This window comes from Procambarus clarkii, chromosome 58 (genome assembly GCF_040958095.1).
Source record: "Procambarus clarkii isolate CNS0578487 chromosome 58, FALCON_Pclarkii_2.0, whole genome shotgun sequence".
Lineage (NCBI taxonomy): Eukaryota > Metazoa > Arthropoda > Malacostraca > Decapoda > Cambaridae > Procambarus > Procambarus clarkii.
The window spans coordinates 9,472,964-9,497,502 of record NC_091207.1 but is presented as its reverse complement, the minus strand read 5'-3'; the positions used below and the strand labels follow the sequence as shown (position 1 = coordinate 9,497,502).

Genomic DNA, 24,539 nt, shown 5'->3' with positions numbered 1-24,539 from the left:
AGGCATGTCTTTACCAGGCGTCTTTACCAGGCGTCTTAACCAGGCATGTCTTTACCAGGCGTCTTAACCAGGCATGTCTTTACCAGGCGTCTTAACCAGGCATGTCTTAAATAACAATCTGATTCCAAAATGTATTACAGTATGAAGAATGTGTCCAATAAATCACACAACAAAAACCCAGTGTTGAATGTAATGAAACATTTCTTTCTGGAATAGCCCCATTAGCTCCCTGAAGTTATCTTGCCGAGATTGCTCTACACTAAAAGATCACACCAGCCACGAAGTTCTTTTGGCCTATTGGGAACCAGCTACAGAGCCTGCCCCCTACCCCCCACACACACACACAGTCACAGGGTGCTAGTTACAATCTGGGGCTCCACAAAAAAAGCACCCAGTAAGTCAGCAGCTTTACAGAAAACTGGAGGCTTTACAGAAAACAAAGCCTGAAAACAGCTAAACAGTTCCACAAACATTTCACACAGAACAAGGTATTCACTCAAACTAGCTGGAAACTAGTAAGTACCGAGTACCACCACTAGGTGGCCTGGCCCCGGCCCTCAGACAGCTTCCCTGGTCAGTGCTCAAGCTGATAAACAGCTCAGCAACAAACTGATGAACCTAGAGACAGTTCTAGAGGGAGCCCCTCCCAGTGGCATCTTGAAGCTATAACCACAGAGCAAAAAACCAGCATTGAATGTAATGAAACGCCATTTTCTGGGTGAGTCCCGAAGGCTACCTGGAGCTATCCAGGCTGAATGGATATGTATAACTTTCTGGCATCAATCAATGTGCACCGAGTTCTTGCCTACCGGGAAACACGAGCCAGAACCTGGCCCCTCAAGAGAGGCACGAGGAGCAATGGCCTATAGAAACCCCCATGTGGTAGGGAGCATTCTATGTCTGCCATTGACCAGAACTGGCACCCAGAAAGGTAGGAGCCCCAAACAAACCCCTATTCTGGTGAAACTATTGCTACCGAAAGCCGAACGAGTGGACAGAACTCCCCAAACGAAAATTAGCAAACGAGAATGACATCATGTCGATGTGCCGCTATCTGCACAACCCTTCCCTCCCCGGGAGGGGAAAAGGGGAGTACCAGACCCCCACACCGGCAATCCACCCTGCTGTTCTTTGGCTGGATATAATAATACGTGAAAACACCACCGACCGGGAGGGAGGGATGGATGCCGGGAAGCCTCCAGGACTCGCCCAGAAAATGGGATTTCATTACATTTAATGCTGGTTTTCTGAGGGGAGCCTCCCTCAGCTCCCCGGAGCTAACTACCCAAAGACAAGGAAAAACAGGGACTCTGCATATGTCTGGGTTGGATTATAAACAGTAAAATAAGCATATAGAGTACGGTAAGTACCATACTCTAATGTCCCGTACATTAGAGTAAGGGACCTTATGGAGTAAGGCATAAGGGGACTCCTCTATGCCTAACTTTTTTGTAAGTTACTTATGAGAAAAAGTAAGGCATAAGGGAGCCTTACTCCCTAAGGCTCCCTTAAGCACCTTAGGGAGTAGGGCACAAGACCAGTATAGGTTGTTAAATTGAGTGGATACTTTTATGTTCAGAGAAGCTACTAGGGGTGGCCCTCCTAGCAAAGGCAATTTTAACTTCTTAATTCTTTGTGATTTCTTCTACACTCCTCTAAATGGTTCAAATTCATAGTGCAAGAATATTAAAGAGATGAGAGTAATCTTTGAAGTTTTTTTACTTAATCAAACATCCCTGGGTAAGCATGCCACCTACAGTCCTGTACTTGTGGATGACGGACACAGACTACTTGACTCAAGAGTGGAAGGGTAATCCCACGACAAACCTTAATTACTCTCGAAGTAACAAACAGAACGAACTTGCCTAAGACCAAACAGCCTGAATCTTCAGCTTAATTTTTGAGATTATTGAATCAGGTTGGCAGGAAATATCCACTTACATTTTGTCTAAGTCCTTGTTTAGGATGTAAAGTGAGGCGCTCGAGTGTTGATGGAGAAGTGCGACCATCTTGCTCACCAGCTTGAGGGTGGGAGGTAGGCGTGGCGAGTGCACTCGTCCACGTCACCAGAGACTCGTCCAGATTACCACCTAAACTGGTTACAATATCTCCGGTACAGTTGCCCGTGCTACAAGGCAATACAAAAATTCACTGTAAATGAACACATAATAAGCAAAAGGCAGAAATGCCAATTATAACTTTAATAACATAAGAAGCAAACCGTAAACCATTGAAAAATTAAGTATAGTATATTGAAAACTCAATATCCATATCCTTTCACAGTCAAAGCCATTCCTAGTCACTATACCGTTATAGTATTTAAGGATTCATATGACATTTTAAACATTCACAAAAAAATAAAACTTTCTCACTTGTCTAATAAGAAATAATAAAAAAATTAATAATAATAATAATAATAATAATAATAATAATAATAATGAGTTTTAAAATAAATTAGTGTGTGTGTGTGATTACAATGACTACATAGTAATGTATTTTAAAACTCTTAATAATAATAATAATAATAATAATAATAATAATAATAATAATAATAATAATAATAATAATAATAATAATAATAATAATATTATTATTATTATTATCTTCTTCTCAAAGGTCAGCAATCATTCAGTGTTTCTGGAAATGTTACAACTAACACTATGGCCATGGGATCAAGTTGAGTTATTAAAATAGTATTACTAATACAGTACATGTACAGTGCAACTTTGGTTGACGACTGCCCTAGAAGACAAATTTTTGGGAACACCACATCAAATTCATCGTAAAATTTGAATTGGAAGACGACGTCTGTTCGTACGCATTTGGGTCGAACGAGCGCATGGTGCTGGTGGCAAGGGGCGAGCCGCTCTCGGTTTGTTTACGAGTCTATTCCGACGACCGATCTTGAATTCTTTGTAAAGAATTTCCTCGTTTTTTTCTGCTCTTTTGTTTTTTGAACAGTAAAGTTCTTATTACATATGATGCCATGAGTCCCGGGATGGTGAGGGGACTGGATGGTGGATGGGGACTGGATGGATGGATGGATGGTGGAGGGGGGGACAGGATGAATGGTGGGGTGAACCTCCGTTCCCCACACCGCACCCTTCCTGCCACTGGACTTCTATATGTCCCCTGACACCCCCCCCCCTTCATATCTTCCCTCTTCATATCTTCCCTACACCCCCACATGCGCAGTACAGCATATAATTCCTATGACAATAAATATCTCTCTCTCTCCTCATCTTAGTGTTTATCTGTGTAAACAACGGCTTCATAAGTGCTTCTCTTCTTTACTTACTGACCAAACTCTTATACAGACATTCTAAATTTTTGTTTTTTCTCAAGTGAAACTTCAAGTGACTTTACTGATCACTGGAAGCTCATGAGAGTGGACAAGATTCTACACGAGCCATCCTGTTCAAGGAAGAGGAGTTGCCAGTCAAAAACAAGGCAGTAAAGGTACAGATGCAGACACACGATATTACTGAATTACTAGATAATATATACCTTGTCCTCGGTGAGAAAATATCCGAAATGGGCACCGTTGGGCTGAATAACGAGAGGTCGGGGGTTCCTATGTCACCTGCAAAGATGCAAGGTAAAGCTAAAGTCATGCTCAATACTTGAAGCATTTCAAAATGCCTCCTTTAAATACATGCTGAACAACTTTCAGCAAGCACACACAGGAATCCTTTCATCACAAATGGTGTATTGTAAGAATGAACAATCATTACTAAAGTGTTGTATTCCTAGAATATTATGCATTTTCATATTTAGATTACAAGGCAATAGGTACAGTGAAACATAAAATAGTCAAATATATAAAGTTTCTAGATGTTAATTCCTGTGATCAATTTAACAAGGACATTTAACCCTTAAGCTGCTCCAATTACTTCAAAGTGATTGGCTGACACCCAGAAATCAAGCGTATATTCAACGCTTCATTTCTGGGTCTATGAGACTACTTTAAACTTGGACTGGTGAAGTGTGCAGTTGAGCTGGGCAGGAATGCCAACTGCTCACAACAGCTATGAACAAAATAAAATGCCTAGAGCCACAACAAAAGATCTTGAGATCTTGCCAGATAGTGTTCGTGTCTGATCTCTACCTGGTGGTGCAGGGAAATCAAGATATTTCAGTTCATGAAATTTATAGACAGGGCTGGTATAGCCGGAGGATCCTTTTGTGGGATCAACATAGTAAAGTTTGCAAATACGAGGGAGAAAAGATTTCCTGAAACACATGTGCTTAAGCAAAATAAAATCACAATTCACACGCAAGGAAATGGGAATAATTGTCTTTACTGTAAGAGGTGTTATAGGAAAATCTACACACACAGTATCTGTCTCTTGCCGACAAAACCCAAGTGACGTAATGCAATTTAACTTGACGCTGTTAATATGAACACCTCAAGCAATACCAAGAAACAGGTACAGCTGCTTAACCCACTGCAATATGCATAGGACAATTAGAAGCTCAAAATGATGCTTTGGAAATTATTGCATGCACATAAAACTGACATATGTTGTAAATATTTTCACAAACATGTGCGTGGTTAAGAACCAGCACTCTGTGGGCTGCCCTACTCGGAATGTTCGCACCAGAATCTGGGACATTCACCAAGCTTACTAGGCTGCACTTAGTGCTATGAAAATGTGAGTAAATATGTGTATTGTTACAATCTCCATCTAAATGCATCATATCTTGCCCACCTCAAGAGTCATTTATCTTGCCTAATATGATCCTAGATGGAACAAAGAATGTATTAAGTTGCTAAGGAAAGTGCTGGGTACAACTTTGGAGTGAATTTGGTTATAAAAGTTGGAAAAGGGAGAGAGAGGCAGAAAACAAAATGACACTGAGAAGCAGGTGTGAGAGTCTAGTGTGAAGACGCCGGCTTAAATGATGTACAGTATAACAAAAGGTCTGGGACGATAAAGAGACAAGCTCGCAGCCAATCAGTGATAGTGTTGCTGTGACATCATCAGTGGGCACTGACACAGGAAAGGAAAGTGGCGTGCAGGTCACTCACCTCGCAGGCCATGGACTGTGGAGACAGTCGCTCCAGAGTTCCAGGGGAAAATTTGCCATTTTAGCAATTTTATGTGGCCAGTTGAGCCTGTTGATGAGAGCAACAGTACTGTGATCACAAGAGGGGCAGCTGGAAACCTTTTTGATAAGGTAGAACAATAAGATGATATTCAAGAAATCAGAAGTTAGTGGTGGAGTCCAACAGAATACCTTCCGTCATAGAAAGGAGAGAATAAACACCCTATGGCGTTGGTGGATCAACGTGAGAGAGAGTAATCTTCAAGTCCACGAGACAGTCCCGACTCAGTCAAGGGTCAGTAGCACATGTTCCAAGAAGTTGATCTATAGAAGAAAGTCCCGGTGAGAAGAGGCTTGCAGCATTCAACAAGACTACCGGTAAGAGTCTTCACGTAAACACTGTGAGTAAGGCCAGCGATTGTTGTAATCATTTTATCGGCCATTCCATGAATAATCAGTGACTAATGTGAATAACGAGTGACACAACATATATTGAATGTTGGCTCAACCAGTAGAGACAGTTGTCATGTAATCCTCAGTCGAGGTAGCGTATCAGTGCAAACAGGATGGGTCAGAAACTGCCGCAGAGGTGAAAATCCTGCGAAATGACTCACTAGTATGGGGAATTAAGACTGTTGGAGGCAGTGGCGCACTCCCTAAGGATGCATCTCTTATTTGAAAAAGTTTGTAAAAAAAAGTTTTGTAAAAAAAGTTTAAAAAAAAAAAAAGCTCCTCCCAATAAGTTTGAAAACTTATTGGGAGGAGCTTAGTGAGTGATCTGCAACACCAAGGATATTGTGAGTGAAAAGAGCCCAGTGACATGTCTGACTTCATGGATCAACTGGTGAAAGTGCAACATCATTGATGCAGGCGAGGTGATGGTGAGCTAAGCGACATGAAAAGAACCCCCTGCTACTGTTGAGGAATCAACTGATTTTCTAGTTAACCCTTAAACTGTGCAACACTTCATATGATGTGTTGAGTAACTGACGCAAAAGTGCGCACCACTTTTGACATTTTGGATTACCACGCAAGATTAAAACGGGCCGCGAGGTAGAGGGGAGGCCCCCATATGCTGCCCATGGGCTTTAGTAAACAGCAGCCATTTTGGACAAAAATCCAGTTGGACCACCACGGTGTGAGAGGTCTCAGTTACCCAACAGTCAACATGGCAAGCACATGGCCAAACGCCTCCCGGGCACATACCATGCAATCATTGACTCAAGATCAAATAATAGTGAATTATTTTCTGATGGGGAGAAAAGTGACATTGATGACCGACATTGACAGAGACTATGCACAGACGTCCGACGATAATAGCATGGACAGTGAGATTGAGATACAGCCTGCTCCCATGGCAAGGCCTAGACGTTCAGCAGTGCCTCATCGCCCAGTGTCTACACCAATTCGCTCACGACCACACAGTTCTTGTACTTATTTAGAGTATGAGGATATTTTGGGCGACGAGTCAGAGAATGGGGATTCTTTTTCTGGTTTTAATGAAGTTGAATCAAAACAGAGTATTACTACGCCTCTCGCTAGTGGCAGTGGTGTTACCAAGCGATGTTTTGTTGCATCAGCAGCAGCGGCTTGCCCAGCCAAGCGCCACTGCATGGCACCACATGGAGACAATGAGGAACAAAGGCCTTCATGTTCATGCGATTATACCTCATTTTCAGTTCGCACCCGTACTTTGTGGTTACCTTGAGGTTATCTCAAAATGATTTCGGGGCTTTTTAGTGTCCCCGCGGCCCGGTCCTTGACCAGGCCTCCACCCCCAGGAAGCAGCCTGTGACAGCTGACTAACACCCAGGTACCTATTTTACTGCTAGGTAACAGGAGCATAGGGTGAAAGAAACTCTGCTCAATGTTTCTCGCCGGCACCTGGGATCGAACCCAGGACCACAGGATCACAAGTCCAGCGTGCTGTCCGCTCAGCCGACCGGCTCCCTGTGTAGATGGGCTTCAGCTCCTGGTCCACAGTGTGCAACGATCCTTCGCCGTGGTGCCGCTGTTTCATCTCGCAGGACACCAGGTGTACTTGTGTGAAGTGATGGTGATGATTTTGTTGGTGAGGACATGTGTGAAATGGACTTTTTTACTGCATATTTTGATGAGCCGCTCATGGAACATATTGTTCACCAAATGAACATTCACGCGGCTCATCTCACTGAAAAAGAGTTAGCAGAATTTTCACGATTATAGCACTGGAAAAACACTACTGTAGGTGAAAGGTATGTATTTTTTGCACTATGTATGTTGATGAAACATTGTGTAAAATACATCATCTCAGATTATTGGAGCAAAGACCACACTGTTCCAACACCTTTGTTCGTGAAATAAATGTCTTGAGAAAGGTTTCAGATACTCCTCAGGTGTCTTCATTTGGCAAATAATGAAGACCAGACACAGGATGATAGACTTTGGAGAGTGAGGCACGTTCTAAATGAACTGACTGTAAAGTTCAGAGATTTCTACGTACCAGCACAAAAGCTGGTGACTAACGAATCCCTTGTGCTTTTCAAAGGACGCGTCGACTTCAAGCAGTATATTCCCTCCAAACGCAACAGATTTAGACTGATATGCTTTGATCTCTATGACTGTACTCACCTAATTGTATTCACCTAATTGTGCTTGCAGGGGTTGAGCTTTGGCTCTTTGGTCCCGCCTCTCAACTGTCAATCAACTGGTGTACAGATTCCTGAGCCTACTGGGCTCTATCATATCTACATTTGAAACTGTGTATGGAGTCAGCCTCCACCACATCACTTCCTAGTGCATTCCATTTATTAACTACTCTGACACTGAAAAAATTCTTTCTAACGTCTCTGTGGCTCATCTGGGTACTAAGTTTCACTTGTGTCCCCTTGTGCGTGTCCCGCCCGTGCTGGAGAGTTTGTCTTTGTCCACCCTGTCAATTTCCCTGAGAAATTTGTAGGTGTGAAACTGTGAAACAGGATTTGTGTTACACATGATTCTGTATACTGGTAGTAATGTAGACATTCCCGGTAACGACCAATATGGTTTCTCAGGTAGTGTGGTGAAGACAATGATGGCACCACGGCTGAACAAGGACCACATTTTAATACACATAACTATTATACAAGTCCCTTGCTAACTAGGTTCTTGCTTGAAAATAGAAGGGCTCTCTTACACTGGACTTGCCCTTCACTACTATAGCTTCTCAATACATACTCACAATGGTGCACCAAAAAGGAAACAGCTTTGCAGAAAAGAAATTAAACAAAGATGAACATGGCAGACGCCATGGTTGCAGGCCAAGCAGGAGATCAGGGCTCCAGGAAGAAGTAAAAAGATGTAAGACACCCACCCAAACACCACATAAGCAAGGCAAGGTCATGGGACAAACAGCCAATAATGGTTGGACAACCCAGAGAAGAACCCCCCCAAACAAAAAAGTTGGGGAGAGTAGGAAGGAATGAATAGACTTAACACAACTGTGCAATACTTCCCATTTTCCGACACCTGTACAACTGGGAAAACTTGGGAACACGATGTAACATGGGTCTTGCACTATTTAAATCACTACAATTAGCAACCTTGAGGTTACCTTGAGGTGCTTCCGGGGCTTAGCGTCCCCGCGGCCCGGTCGTCGACCAGGCCTCCTGGTTGCCGAACTGATCAACCAGGCTGTTGGACGCTGCTGCTCGCAGCCTGACGTAGGTAGAAAGAAAAAGAAAAAGCAAGAAAAAGTATTTCTGATAAACCCCATAAAGAACAAGAGTTTAGGCATCAAAGTCAACTTGAGCAATTGTTTGTGTGCACCACAACTGTTGTGTGAAGTAACTGGGGCATACTGTATGTGCTGTGGCTGTCAGTATGTGAACTTTGGGTCAAGGCAAGTACAGAACTGCCTGTAAGGGGCAGCAGGGTAAGTTACTTTTATTGGATACTGAAGTTTCCAGCTTCCACAAGTGTCATGTTTCTTGGTATCTGTATTCATTCAACTTTTGGAAGTAAATGTCTGGGCCTTTTTATTCTAGTTTTCTCCAAGTACCTTATATAACCGCATGGCTGTTATAGGGCCTGAACAGGCAGTAGCATATATCTGTGACTCATCGCCTGCATATGTCTTAAGTCAAAACAGTCTAGACACACAGGATGGGAATATGTATGTCTAGGAGCAACAGAAGGAACAACTTCGAAAATTGAAGGGCTAGAACACCTGGTGTATAATTATGACTAAAGTATGCCATATAATTTAAAAAATAAAGTTACTTCAACTAACCATTAGGAACATTTCCCCCATTCAAAAACTATTATAGGTCATTGGTGTGCCTGGTAATTTAATTCAACCTCGAGTATAGCTTCCACTATCACCAGCTCACTTCCAGAAGTCCAGAAGTTTTCTCCCACAATGATATCATTTGATCTCTTCCTCAAGAATATGTAACTTTAATTGCGATAAGAAAGAAGTAAACGAACCTACCTTTTCTTAACACGAGTGTTGGAGTTATGAAACCCGGCTCTTGGAACATTGAAAATGGAGACCGCATCTCTTGTTTTGGAGTCGTTGGGGACGAATATCTTGCCTTCTTGCTCTTAGTAGTCATATTCTCTGCTTCCAGCTCGTTTTGGTTATTCCCTTGGACATTCCTCCTCTTGTGGCTATTTTGTGGGGTACTGAGCACCCTTTGCAATATGGGACTCTCACGCCCCGAATGTGTCGCTATTCCGACATTTAATGTACTTTCATCGGCATCCTTTCTCCTCTTTTCTTCTTCTTCTTCTTTCTCTTCTTCTATTTTTCCATTTCTCTCTGCAGCATCATCCTGCATGCATCTTACTGTGTTGTCATTGTGACGTCTGAGCCGAGCTTGGTCTCGAAGGTACTGAAGCCAATCTCTCCTTGTTTCACCAAGGTCTGTAAATATTTAGAGATTTTGTACATCAAATTACTATACTGTACTATGCTTGCTATATATTACATTTCACACCTGAATAAGAGATTAATTGCTGTAGTTGTATTTACAAATAAGGATGTTCTGTAATTTACTAGTAAGTCATGAGATTAGAATAAAGAATGTGCAATACAATACAGTACTCTAATTAGCAAAGATAAGACTAATTAATAGTGGTCAACAACATTTTTCCAAACAAATCATTGAATTTATCAGTCTATTTGCAGTATATATATTCTATGAAAATGGTACTCGATATTAAAGATCAATAAATTTTACATACAAATAATTAAAAGTACAGTATTAGTATTCACAAAAATAGAACATCGAGCTTAATGAAATGCCCCTTTCTGGGAAATGTCTGTGTGGCCATCTGAAGTGAGCTTTGTCTCCGTAGTTATACAGTGGTACCTCAGAATACGAGTGTCCCTCTATACAAGTTTTTCGGAATACGAGCAGGATTTGCTCGGAAAATTTGCCTCGGAACACGAGTTTGTTGATACACGTACAGGCCGACTAGCGCGTGGTGGCATGGCGATCGCGCCACAGTTTACCAGTGCCTCGCGCCCAGTGACTATCCCGCCTCAATTCTTCACAAGGAATTACAGTTTTTTTGACGTTTTTTTTGGCCATTTGAGCATAAAAGTTGTTATTATACATCTCGCCATGGGTCTCAAGAAAGCCATTGGTAAGGTTCAACCTAAGAAAATAGTTGTGAGTAGAGGCAGTAGAGGATGTCCCTTCTTGATTAAGAAAATGTGTGAAGTATGGGAAGAACTGCAAAGTTTTGTTGAAAAAACTCACCCAGATAAAGCTGTAGCAGGCCGTTGAATTGACTGTTTAAATGACAATGTGATGTCTTACTACAGACAAGTGTTAAAATGTAGGGAAAAACATGTGTCTTTAGACAGATTCTTGGTAAGACAAGCCAGTCCTAGTGGTATGCAGGCAAAATGTGCCAGAGTGCACACCAGTGAAGTCCTCACTGCCTGATGTTATAATGGAAGGGGACTCCCCTTCCAAACAGCAACACCTCTCCTCCTCCCTCCTCCTCCTCCTCACCATCTTCCATACGCCAACAGCAGTCATCAGCAAGGGTAAGTGGTAACTTGAACATAGTTTTGTTGGTTTATTTAGATGAATTAGGTATAAAATTTAGTTTGAAGTGAGGTTTTTGGGTAGTCAGGAACAGATTAATTCATTTCCCATTATTTCTTATGCGGAAATTAGCTTCGGATTACGAGTTTTCGGAATACAAGCTGTCTCCATGAACGGATTAAACTCTTAAACCGAAGTACCACTGTACCTGGATGGGGCTCTGGGAGTTCTTCTACTGCCCAAGCCTGGTCCGAGGCTAAGCTTGACTTGTGAGAGCTTGGTGGCCCAGCCAGCTGTTGCTTAGACTGCAGGCCCAAATATCCACCACAGCACGGTTGGTCCAGTCTGTGGTGGTTAGTTGTAAGTTATCCTTTGCTTATGCACTAGCCGAGATAGGACAGACCACAGTAACTACACCAGGAACCTATGAGACTATCCACTGGGCACAAAAGGCATTACAATTGTCTTTGCCCCCCCCCCCTCCCTGGAGCAGAGAACACACATGGAATAGAGATCAACCCAGTACTGAGGCAAGTAATAATTACCAAGAAGCATTAACACAGTATGACTATATAGCACTGTCTACTGCAACAATATTCAAAAGTTCCAAAACATCATTCAAGATGCCAAAGTAGTTAGATTCACTGATGATATTGAGGGACATGGTATACAGGGTACTATAGGAAAAGCAAAATTTCTGAGCATCCTGAAAATCAAGACAGTCAATATCAGAGGGCAAGCAACCAACCATAGAAGGAACAATGCAAGCCTGGCAACATGGTGCACGTCTCTGCTCCATTAACCCTTGCACTGCTCTAATCACCCTGTGGTTGGGCACATGGCTCAAATCACCTGGAGATAATTTTGCATATCAAGTTGTTTAAAAGTCATGGCAGGTATTTAATACACAGCCCATTCCTAGATAGATCTGGCAATCATCGCCCATATTGAAAACAAATTCTAGGTGCCTTAGTGTCCTTGTGGGCATTAGTAAACGGCTGCACACCATGACTGGCGCATCAACTTACAACAAGCGACCAAGTGCAGCAATCAACTTCGGGGGGAAAATAATTGCCATGAAAAACAGGATTTTGAAGGAGCTGGAAGATCTTAAGGAAAGTCAAATACAGTGGAGCCTCGAGTGACGAGCGGCTCCAGTTACGAGCATTTCGAGTAACTAGCAAGCCACTCGCAGAAAATATGTCTCGACTGACGAGCTTTCACTCCATTAACGAGTGTTCCCGCTGGTTCTCGGACACCTCCGAAGACAGTTTTGTTGTTGTTTCGCAAGACGAGTTTTCCACATGACGAGCTCGATGTTGAAATGGATTAAACTTGTTAATCGAGGCGCCAATGTATTTCAAGTATTTACCTTGAAATCATCACTCAGATAAAATAAGATGCTCTAACAGTAAACACAGCGAGGCTGAGGAGTGTGGTGATCGGCACAATGCAATACTGACAAGAGCGTCCCGCTTTCAGGCACAAGTTGTAACATATCTCATGCTACAATATGTGATGCTGCTGTAAATGTGACAATAGTGACCATGATTAAAGTGGTGAGGTGGAGAGAGGTGATCATGGTAACAGTGGTAGCATCATTCATGGTAGATACAACTCCTTTCATATCAAGTGAAGCAAATTTGCTTCCACAAGCTGCTAAGTCTGATGGAAATTGTGAAAATGATTTGCACTGAGCATTGTGCTAGTGATGATCATATGCTAGTGATCCGAGTGTTGTAATTATTGAGCAAGCCACATTAATCATGGTGTTAGTGATGATCATATGTGAGTGGTAAGAGTGTTGGTGATCACTGTGTAAGCTACAGTGACCATGGTGTTAGTCATGATCATATGAGAGTGTTGGTGGTCATCACTGTCACTTGCACAGTCATCATGGTGGAGGGAAGTGTGTGTTGTCAATGGGAGCCAACTTGGTGGCACAAGCTACTAAATCTGATGAAAATGATTTTATTGTGGTTTTTATTTATTTTGGAATCTTGAATATTATCCATCACAAGATGTAATAAGCTTCTATAACAGGGAAGTCCAGCCTAGGAAGTGTCGAGGGCATGTGGTCACTTGAAGCCACACAATGGACACTTATTCTTTGACCTGCCAAGTGAAGCATATTTGATAGAAGGTTTAATTCTGATGAAAATGGGTCATTGTAATGCTTTATGATCTTGTTGCTAGCAGTGATGGAGCATAGGTGTAAACAACTATTTTTCTCAGTGACATGTGAATCCAATCCATGCAACGATATGTAAAAAGAGCACAAAACTGCTTAACTGCTACCGCTGAAACTATGATGACCTTGGGCAGTTAGCAGCCTTAGGTTGGACCGTTCCATGTAGGAGCTCTCAAAAAACATCACTTAAGCAATAAACTGGCCAAGGACACACTAGGTAGACAGCATAAACACAATTATAAGGAGTAAGTAGGAAGTAAACACAAAGTATAGGTCCCTGTAGCATCATGTTCCAAGGACCACTAACTCCACTGATCTCAAACATTATATATCTGGTCCCAGAAGAGGATCCATGAGTTTCTGAAGTGGTATCAGGCACACAGGTGAGGATGCAGGCAGCTGCACCCCCTGGGTGATCTCAAGTGCCATCTGGTGGTGGTGGTGTTAATTTAGGGCCATGATGGCAGTGCCAGATGTGTCCTGGCATTCCCATGTAGATTAAAATGCAAAGGGTTGCGGATATACTGTATGCGCATCACCTGTTGGCCAAAAACTACCGTGCCTTGTGACAGATAAGCACACTAGTACACACACACTAGTCTGGTGGGGATCTGGAGTTCCCTGAAGAGGAGAATGCCCCACCACTTACAAAAAATACAGAGGAAGAATACCAACACCTAGTGATCCCAGACAATAAGGCATTAGGCATTCTGTAGACTCTTCAAGTCTAACAAAGTCACGGCCTAATGGTAGAATAGCAATGACTCATCTCTAACTCAAGCCCATTTGAACAAAAATGCAAAAATGTCTTCCAGTGACCTCCCACAGAACAAGAGTCAAACTTCCACCATACCCCAAGGGAACGGTAGAAGCCCACCATGATCCATCAACTTCTTGCATCTCTTGCCTTAGCCAGCACTGGACGTGCTGTCTCTGAAGATTTAACCAGAAAACTGGAAATATCTTTCAATGTCCGTGTGACCCCAGGTTATAAGTGTGCCAAGCATACTATCAACTTGACCATTGAAGAGGAATGCCTACTGGTCAAACCTTGTCATGTTGTTCAGCACCCTCAAGGCAGAGCAGTTGTCTCAATATATGTGTGTGTCATCAAGGTTGACTCAGGAGTCCCATCTGGTAATGCACTTGGGTACTAACAATGTTTGTTTACCGTATGCAAACTACCACTTACCTTATTTCTCTCTCTTTATTAAAGATGTGCTTTTTGTTTTGCTTTGCCTTTACTTTCTGGCCAAGTTTACTATACTCATTTTGGGTTGATCTATGATTTTCCATGTTCCCCTCGCCTCTAGGGGTTCCCTAGATTCTGATCTTGGTGTTTGGAAGGCCTGCACGAGTCAAGAGACCTGGGAGTATTATAGACGTCTCTGTGGTACCAGAGTTAATGCACCAGGGAGCTCTTTATGGACCAGCCCAGAAAAGTCACCATGCAATATGAAAACTCAAAGAGTTGACACACCCTGCTAACATGTCCAGTATTATTATATCATAACACTCAGCAGTTCCTGAGAAACAAGCCACTGAACACTGGAACACCTGGCACCTTTCTCCAGCACCCCTGAAACTTAGCCTCTTGACACCCACGAGGCCAAACATCCAGAAACCATGCATCGTATTCTACGAGTGTTGCCTAATGGGATGGAAATGAAAGGAAATACAATACAGACTATAAAACACATTGCTATACTGTACTGGCAAAATTCCCTTACAAATGGGTGAGATGGCTCATGGCCTGAGACCAGCACTAGGGTGTCCAGACTTGGATGCATGACAAAACCTCAAACAATGCCATTTTTTCTTAATACATCTTTGTGTACTTTACATGTAGCATTCATTCCAGTATCATGTTATATGACAATTACTATTTTAATTCATACTGTTTTTTTTTAAGACCAAAAACCAATAACAATCTAAAGTATTCAAAGCCTAGTGACTTCATCCTAAGGCTTATGGAAAATACTTGTCAAGAAATATTATTGTATTTGTAAGTTGCACACACACATGCCCAAGAAGCAAATGTATAATACCATAAACTAACTAATGTTCTGATATAATGTACTCTTCCTTACCCTTTTTCTTCACTTGTTGGTACCAACGATACACCCCAACCGACACCTCACTTCCCATGGCCAGCTCCATTCTCAAAACACTGTAATCAATTATAATGTCATTAACTGAACATAAATAACTTTAATTTAAACAAAATTATTTTTGTATGTACAAAAGCAAACAATTTAGAATATTTTTTGTTCTTTATCATCAGATAATTAAATATTTAAAATCCAAACTTTTTTATAATGGATGTTTTCTAATAGAATTAATTTATATCAGATTAATATATGATTTTTTATCAGATCAGATAAGCCAGTACAGTACTTGTATTTTTTTAACATAGGTGGGTACAGGAACTGCCGCTTTCGTGTTAGCAGGTTGAGAGCTTCCCCATCCCATAGCTCATGATAAGCCTTACCCACCTGTTTCCCTGGAACACCACCAGCCAATCGGTTAACAACCAGGTACCCATTCACTGCTGGATGAACAGAAGCATACAGTTAAGGATTGGCGCCTAGTCAATCCTTCCCGGCCAAATGTGCTACCAGTGCACCACAGGGACTGGTAATGAGGTATCACCATCAAACGGCTATATTGCTGTAAGAACATTATCCACTTGGTGGATCATGTTCTTACATGATCTTGGGGTGACACCTCAGTGTCACCATCAAACAGGTGTACGGCTGTAACAACATGATCCACCAGTAACTGAGGTGTCACTATCAAACAGGTGTAAGAGGGTTACCGTGTACAGGGAGGGAGGAGCAGCACACCTGACAACACCAACACTCAGTGTTTGTGTCCTCCCGCCCCCAGTGTTGTGGAGGCTCGGCCGCAGCGGTGCCACATCTCACCTGCTCAACATAGCGGCTGACGCTCTAAAGTAGCACACTTTTAATAAGAGTAGCCCAATTTATGTCTAGTGACTGATATACGGTTTTCAAAGTAATATATTTTAATACATAGAGAGCTACACGATTTTAATGATTTTATTATTATTATCTCTGCATATATATAATACAAAAATGTGATAATAGGATATAGCTTACTAATTGTACCGAGTAAACAATTTACTCACTCCAATCTCTCATTTGCTTAATGGCAACTCTCATTAGCACTAATTATGAAGCTCAAATCTTTTCCCCTAATTATAGTTAACATTCTTTCCATTCTTCTAATCTATTGGAGGACGGTGAGGTGTAGTCCAATCATAAAAGCAATCGAGAAGCGATTAATCATCGGACAGCACCGCTCCTGTGCCAGGTAAGTTACGGGCTCACCATAGCCCGTGCTACTTGGAACTTGTTCCGAGTATCTGAATCTATAACAACAACAACGATTAATCATCGGACAGTACCGCTCCTGTGCCAGGTAAGTTTGAAAGTTTTAGTATTACTAGAAATACGGGAAAGAAGCTCGTTGCAGGCTTTCGCTAAAAAATTATAGCATCTTGAGTATTTTGAAACTTTTCCTGGGGTCTTAAAGTTGTTTTGTCTGTTAGTGGCCAGAAAATTCGTAACCAAAGTTCACTTTCTCCAGGCGCAGACATGGAAGTGTGGTACAAATTAACATGAAGCTTTGCATGATTCTTCAGGCTGAGCATTTCAGGTGCGAAGTTTCCTAAGTCAGTGTGAAGGCTACACTGATCGGCTTCATCTTTTTTATAAAGTAAATTCATCCTTTCAAAATCATCTAGGACTGGGTTCATAAATGTGAAATTATAGCTTATTGACGGGATCAGAGTACATTGAAAATAGTTGCCTTGCAACATAGTTAACACAAGAGTAAGAAGCGATGAGGATGGGATTTGTACACATCACATTATAGAAGCATAAATAATCATCATTGACTTCTTGACATCAGTAGCCCAAATTGTTTTTAAAATAGTAAAAAAAATCGCAAGTAGCGAAATTAAAAAGTTTGGAGCGCAAAAACTTGGTAGCGAGAAATGAAATGCTACCAAAAAGGTAGCCTAATTCGCTACTTGTAGCCCAAACTGGCAACACTGGTGTGCCGCCCGCCACCAACACCAACGTGTTCCGGTCGTTGCCTCACTCTCACGCTTTTGTTACTCATTTATGCTTACAATTAAATTTACAGCAATATTTGTAATTTATAAACATATGTTGCTGTTTAATTTGAGAACAGATTGTTTTGTTTAGCATTTCCTTTTTTATTTGTTGTGATTATGAGGTTTTGTTGTGTTGAAGACACAGTTTGTAGGATTATACAAACACTTATTGCTAATGCAGGGTTATGTTCCTTCAAGTTTTATTCATATATTTTCAAAATCATTTAAATTATTACATTTAGAATATTAAAAGGCCACTAACATATTATTACTTTATTTATTATATAAAATATTCTATTATAAACCATAATAGAAGCAACTATTCCTTACCTTTGAGTTTTTATACAGTAATATGAACCCGCCCATAACTTTCTCCCAGACACATATTATAATTCCAAAATTCAAATGTTTATTCAGGTAAAAGTACATACATAGGAGATGAGTTATAAACATAATGTTGGATTTATAGATAGAGGTAATACATACAATACCTAAAGCCACTAATACGCGCAGTGTTCGGGCAAGGTGTGGGGGGGGAAAAAAAAGATACTTAGACTTAAACTTGCCCGGGCATTAGTAGTTGAGATTAACGTATAAATTGTGTTGAAAAGACGAATAAAAATAAATTAAATTAAAAAAATAATAATTATACCTGAGTTTACCTGAGTCACTAACACTAGTGACCTCGCCGAGGACAGAAAGCCGGTGGCTTGTCGAAGGTCCCCACATTTGCCTTGATGATTCTTTCCAGCTGTACTTTAAAAGTTAAAAGTTTTTTTTTGGCATTTACGGCTTCGGTGGGAAGATGGTTCCATGGGTTAATAATCCTATGGGAGTAAAAGCATCTGCTGTTCTCAGTCCAACATTGTGGCTTGTTGAGCTGGAACCCGTTACTCTCTAGCGAGTAGATTATCCCAATAATATACTCGCTCCAAATGCAGTGTTAATATTCCTGTCAACCTTTGGAGATGAGGCGTTGATTTGAGGCGTTGCCCGGGCAACACGGTGAGGCGTTGCCCGGGCAACACGGTGAGGCGTTGCCCGGGCAACACGGTGAGGCGTTGCCCGGGCAACACGGTGAGGCGTTGCCCGGGCAACACGGTGAGGCGTTGCCCGGGCAACACGGTGAGGCGTTGCCCGGGCAACACGGTGAGGCGTTGCCCGGGCAACACGGTGAGGCGTTGCCCGGGCAACACGGTGAGGCGTTGTCCGGGCAACACGGTGAGGCGTTGCCCGGGCAACACGGTGAGGCGTTGTCCGGGCAACACGGTGAGGCGTTGCCCGGGCAACACGGTGAGGCGTTGCCCGGACAACACGGTGAGGCGTTGTCCGGGCAACACGGTGAGGTGTTGCCCAAGCATATAAGCAGCAGAATAGCAAACATTAACTAGTCTACTTTCAAGTGTGGTCTAGAGCAGACACTTGCAAGATACCGTACCGACTCTCAGTGCGCTCAACTCACACCATTGCTCGCCAAGGTATCACCTGCATACTTCTGTATACTCGACTAAATATATATATATTCTCTTAGTGTCTGTGTTTATTGTCACCATACTTTACGTAACAATAGAACCGTTACAACTCCTTGTTTGTGTTACATCTGACCTTTAAACGAAGTTGTCCGGATTAACATCCTCCAAATTGTTCAGTATTTTAACAGTTTCAATAAGATCCGCGCTGTCATGCCTGGCTTGCAGTATCGTTAACTCTGTGGCCCTCAACCCTTCCTGATATGAGAGATGACTTCCCTCTGGAATGACACTTGTTGCCCGGTGTTGCACTTTCTCCAGAGCAGTTATATCCTTCTGAAGATGAGGTCTCCATGCTTGGATACAGTAATCCAAATGGAGGCCCACCAGAGATTTATACAACTGAATCACTACCTTATTTTCCTTAAAGTCAAAGGTACACTTGATTATTCCAAGTGTTTGGTTAGCTTATTTGACAGCTGTTCCTACCAGCTGTACAACTTTCATTAAGTGATGGATTTTGACTCCAAGGTAGTTTTCTTCATCACTCTGCTGTGGTGTAATGTTATTAATTTGGTAATTGTGGCGCGGGTTGTTATGCCCCACATGCAAGGTCTTGTATTTGTTAGTATTAAAAAGCATTTGCCAGTCATCTGACCATTTGTAAGGCTTCAACATCATTATCACTTCCCACTTTACCACAAAATGCAAATTTGACGACGTGGTTTATAATATTCTCAGGCAGGCGATGAGTCACAATAACGGGGCTGAAGACATGTTGACCAGACCACTGTGACGGTGTTCCCCCCCCCCCCCCCTTATATTTCTCCCACGCCTGCTGTAAGAGTCATGTCCACTTTACCCGAGCGTTCTCTACGTCGCAGGCATCAGTTTGATATATGTGGGAGAATGTAGTGTTCTCGAAGTGCCGAGAAATTTATAAAACAAGAGTATTTTGGCCTGTGGTTTAGGCCCTTTAGGAAGCCAATATGGCGCTGGCTCTTCTGTTTTGCCGCCAAAACTGTGTGACGTCAGTGACACCAGATTGGTCACCGACAGCGAGGTGGCACAGGGAGCCAATGAAAACCTCCCATGGCGAATGTGACGTCACGAAGGAAGGGGGGTCCGGTCAGAGCGCCAGGGCGGCGCCATCAGTCTGACACGACACGTCAAGGTGGTTGGACGTACGAAGATTGGTCCTGTCAGTTTGACAGTTGTTTCCCGCTCCCGTGGATTTTACGCGTCACCCGAAGTCTGCCAGTACTCTGTGAGGTCTTCCTTCGTTCATGTGTTGGACCAGTGAGGGAATCGACGGGATATTGAGCAACAAGTGCTCCAGGACAGGTACTGTGCAAGAAGAAGTGAATTAAGTCTGTGCAGTGACGTATACGACGTCTGAGGCAGTTCACCCGTTTGTGACGGCGTAGTGGCTGGACCGAGCCACCGGGAAGCAGTGGAAGAAGAAAACTATTTGGGAATCCGAACGACTGCAGCCGAGACGTAGGCGGGCAGCCGTAGCTGGGAGGAGAAGTTGACGGCCGGGAGACCGACTCCAACCCTACAAGAAGTCGAGGAGGAGCATGGACCTGCAGTGAAAAGGCACGGAGACGACGCGTTTACGGTGGGACGTTGATTGAGTTCCTGGAGGACACGACAGTGTGTGTGTGGGGGCGTTCCCTACACGAGGCAGGAGCCAGGACCAGGAGCTACAACTCAACTCTCATCGGAGGATAGGTGGAAGTAGGTGATTCTAGTTTCCCTCCCAATTCCCCTTTAGTCAGCTATATTATTTAGCCTGAGTATTTTGTATGTCGTGAGCAAGGCTCACCTATGTCACAGTAAGGCACCAGTGTGAAGAGTGGGACTATAAAGAGTACTCACGATATTTATGATTATTATTGGTGTGTACAGGCACCCAGAGTAATTGATGAATTTACTGTGTTGATAACGTCTTGAGACTTTAATAAGATCATTTAGTGAGAGAATATATATATATAAGTATGCCAGTGTTTGGAGTTAGGCTATGTGCCCAGTAACTATGTTATTACCATTATTGATGTCTGACTCATCCATATATATATATATGTCTATGCTCGTGTATTGAATAATTATTCATGTGTACAGTGATTAATTGTGTTATCGCCCACGAAAGGAATTACTGAGAACTCCAGTGATATATACTTGCATCCGTTATCATTAAATGAAGGGCAGTGTGTAATACCATGACAGTGAATTATTGTCACCTTTAATATAGAAATGTTTGATTGAGCACAAGATCAGTGTAGCCAAGTGTTTACGTGCTGTTGTCGCAAATATTGTGTGTTCGATCTTCTAGTGATCTTTGAGAACTTAAAGAAACAGAGCGCGTGACGCCAGGAAAACAAGCAAACAGATAAAGTGACATTCGCGCGGGGGGTAGTCGCCCAGCTGATTTTGACATTGACGAGAGGGGGAGCATTGCCGGCTTGGTGAGTTCATATTATATGTGTGGGAACGAGCGGCTCCCGCTTGAAACAGCTGTTTGCTTATTGATATAATCTTGTGATGTCTTTGAATGAGTTTTAAGTAAAATACAAAGTACATTGGTGTTTATATCAACCCCTCCATATTTCTTGTGGCTATGTAATACCTGAAAGCAGAGAGCGATAGAAGTAAATACCTGCCTGATATCAGACATATTGAGTGTGTTCTCGCCACTGTTACCACAATTCAACAAAACCACTGACGTGTTACTGGACACCGAAAACACCAGTTGGCGACCTTGTGGTTAGTAGTAGAGCCCTATGACGGGGCGGGCATACAACAGTTAAGTGAACAAGTTGTGTTCCCACTCCTTCTCGATCAGAGGCCGGTTGGGATTGACTGGGATACTCTCCTGGCGTACAGTGGCGCCGCGAGGATAGAGTGAAGACCTGCAGGGCTACGGTGAGTGACCTTGAGTATACTGTTGCTCACCCGAGGAACCCCGACACCACACACCACAAGATGGAGAGACGACCACGTTTCAGTCCGTCCCGGACCATTATCAAGTTGACTGTGACTTGATAATGGTCCTGGACGGACCGAAACATCGTCGTCTCATCTTCTGTTGTGTGATTTGGTCATAATATTCTCACCTGTCATTGATGTATATGACAAAAGGTGTTGGCCCCAAGATGGCCCCCTGTGGCACCCCTCTCACCACACTTCTCCAGTCGGACTCACTCCCATTTACCGCCACTCTTTGTTTTCTTTGTTTTAACCTTTCAAGTATTTTTCCATTTATTCCATGCGCCTGTAATTTCTTTGCCAGTCTTTATGTAGTACCTTATAAAAGGCTCTAGCAAAATCCATGTATACTACATCAACCGGAAGTCCTTTGAGTAGCTGGCGACCGTCTCCAAAAACGTGAACAAGTGTAATTACCTAAGTGTAGTTACAGGATGAGAGCTATGCTCGTGGTGTCCCGTCTTCCCAGCACTCTTTGTCATATAACGCTTTGAAACTACTGACGGTCTTGGCCTCCACCACCTTCTCCCCTAACTTGTTCCAACCGTCTACCACTCTGTTTGCGAAAGTGAATTGTCTTATATTTCTTCGGCATCTGTGTTTAGCTAGTTTATATCTATGACCTCTTGTTCTTAAAGTTCCAGGTCTCAGGAAATCTTCCTGTGTGTAAGGCAGGATCTGTTGTGGACAAGCCCATGTTGTGCCCACTGTACAAGGTTGTTCACTGAGAGATGGTGAAGGATTCCCTCCCTGAGGAGTCTCTCCGTGAGGTTGTAGACGTGTCATGTCAAGCTGATTGGGCAGTAGTTCTCCGCTGAGCTGTCTCTGCCTTTTGACAATAGGGGCGACATTTGCAGATTTCCTCTCTTGGGGGAATATCCCCTGGGCCAGAGACTTTGTGAAGTTGTTGTTGTTGTTTTAGATTTAGCTACTGAGAACGAAGTGTCCATGTAGCACGGTCTATGGTGAGCCCGACCTTTGTGAGGAGTAGTCCAGTTGGTGTATGACTCTGGCTTGTGTTCCGGCCACACCTGCGGCTCTCCAGTCTTATACCTGGTCAATGTTCTTCTTAGTGTTGTCGCGTGTTATCTTATATTCCTTAATTCATTCTCTTCCTCATTCATTCTTCTTCTCTCAAGAATAATAATAATAATAATAATAATAATAATAATAATAATAATAATAAGTTCATTAACAACTTCTGCTCGGATACATCTTGAAATCTTATTGAGTTTGTAACTGTGCACTGTGTTAGATAATGTTCCAGGGGTCTGTTGTGGTTGTAACTGTGCACTGTGTTAGATAATGTTCCAGGGGTCTGTTGTGGTTGTAACTGTGCACTGTGTTAGATAATGTTCCAGGGGTCTGTTGTGGTTGTAACTGTGCACTAAGTTAAGTAATGTCCCAGCACTGTGTTAAGTAATGTTCCAGTGATCTGTTGTGGCTGTAACTGTGTACTGTGTTAGATAATGTTCCAGTGGTCTGTCGGGCATTTCTCCACAGTGCTGACATTTCCTCTCATCTTCCGGAACCCGTAAGCCTATTTCCCCTGCACATGGGTATCCAAGTCTGATGCGATGTAAGTGTACTTCTGTTGCTCTAGTGCTCCCTTTCATCAAACTAAGTGGTTCGTAGTTGGTGGAATTCTTGTCCTGACGTTGCAACTGCTGTGTTGTGGTCACTGTACATCTTCTGCATTGCTCTATCTCTAATTATTTGCTTAATCTGTGCTAGACTCAGTAGTATGTAAATGTCTGCACTTAGCTGCCAGTTTTTGCAGCTGCTGCAATGTCGTTCCTTAGTATTCCCACATGACTCGGCACCCAGTTGATAAATACCCGACGACCTTGACGTTTAAGTGTTTGCATTAATGCTATAACATTTGTGATCAGATGGATGTTGTCACGTATGTGTTCTTGTTGCAAGGTTTCAATGTATGATAACATGTTGTCGGTGTTCAGCAAGAGCATGTTCCAAAGCCTTTTGAATGGCTAGCATCTCTGTCAGTAAAGTTGAACACCCGTTTGAGAGTCTCCAACTACAGATTTTCCTGCCTTAATTAACTGCAGTTCCGGTTTCTTGTCCCTGCTGGTCTTCTGATCCATCTGTGAAGTATGTGAAGCTCTCAGATGTAGAGTTTGCTTCTATATACATCTGTGCAGATGGGGGTTAGTCTGAATCTTTTTTCAGTGAAGAGCCACAATCTTAGTCTGTTGGCCGGGGTTCCCAAGGACCGTGCAAGTCGGCATATATTTCCTCCACACCCGTCTCAGTGACTGTCTTTGTAATCTCTAAGATATTGACGGTGGTTATGGCTCAGTGGGTCCACCTGTTGCTGTTGGAAGCTCTTCTGTCTAGAGTTGGTGCTCCAGTGATTATATTTTCAAGTGAACTGATTGGTGGCCTGGTCAGTATATTGGTGATCATGCAACAAGCACTTATTGCAACCTACGAGGGGTATACACAGGCGGACTCACCTCCCTGAATAGCCAGCCTATAGGGGCTCCCTTAACTATATAGTGGGGGAGGGGGAGGAGGGGGTAGTGGACGTGAGGTGCCGGGTGGGGTGAGGGGGGTGTATTGTATGTGTATTCCACTGTGTATGACTCTATATGGAGCTTCCGATGATTGGCTTTGGGTTGTGTAGTATCGGGCCGCTCTCCGGATATTGGTGACGT

The 24,539-nt window shown here is 42.8% G+C and overlaps 1 protein-coding gene across 3 annotated transcripts in view; it reads right to left on the bottom strand.

Moving 5' to 3' along the window:
- LOC138349781 (breast cancer type 2 susceptibility protein-like) overlaps positions 1–24,539 on the bottom strand; it is a 74,376-nt gene that overhangs the window by 35,658 nt on the left and 14,179 nt on the right. Inside the window, exons 1-5 of one of the 3 annotated variants that reach the window (XM_069306527.1) lie at positions 16,079–16,166; positions 15,351–15,430; positions 9,500–9,934; positions 3,508–3,583; positions 1,942–2,128 (exon numbers count right to left, since the gene is read on the bottom strand). In XM_069306527.1, coding sequence (XP_069162628.1) covers positions 1,942–2,128; positions 3,508–3,583; positions 9,500–9,934; positions 15,351–15,420 — 768 coding nt within the window. In that variant the 5' untranslated portion in view covers positions 15,421–15,430; positions 16,079–16,166. The other 2 variants (XM_069306526.1, XM_069306529.1) reach the window with 2 other exon arrangements.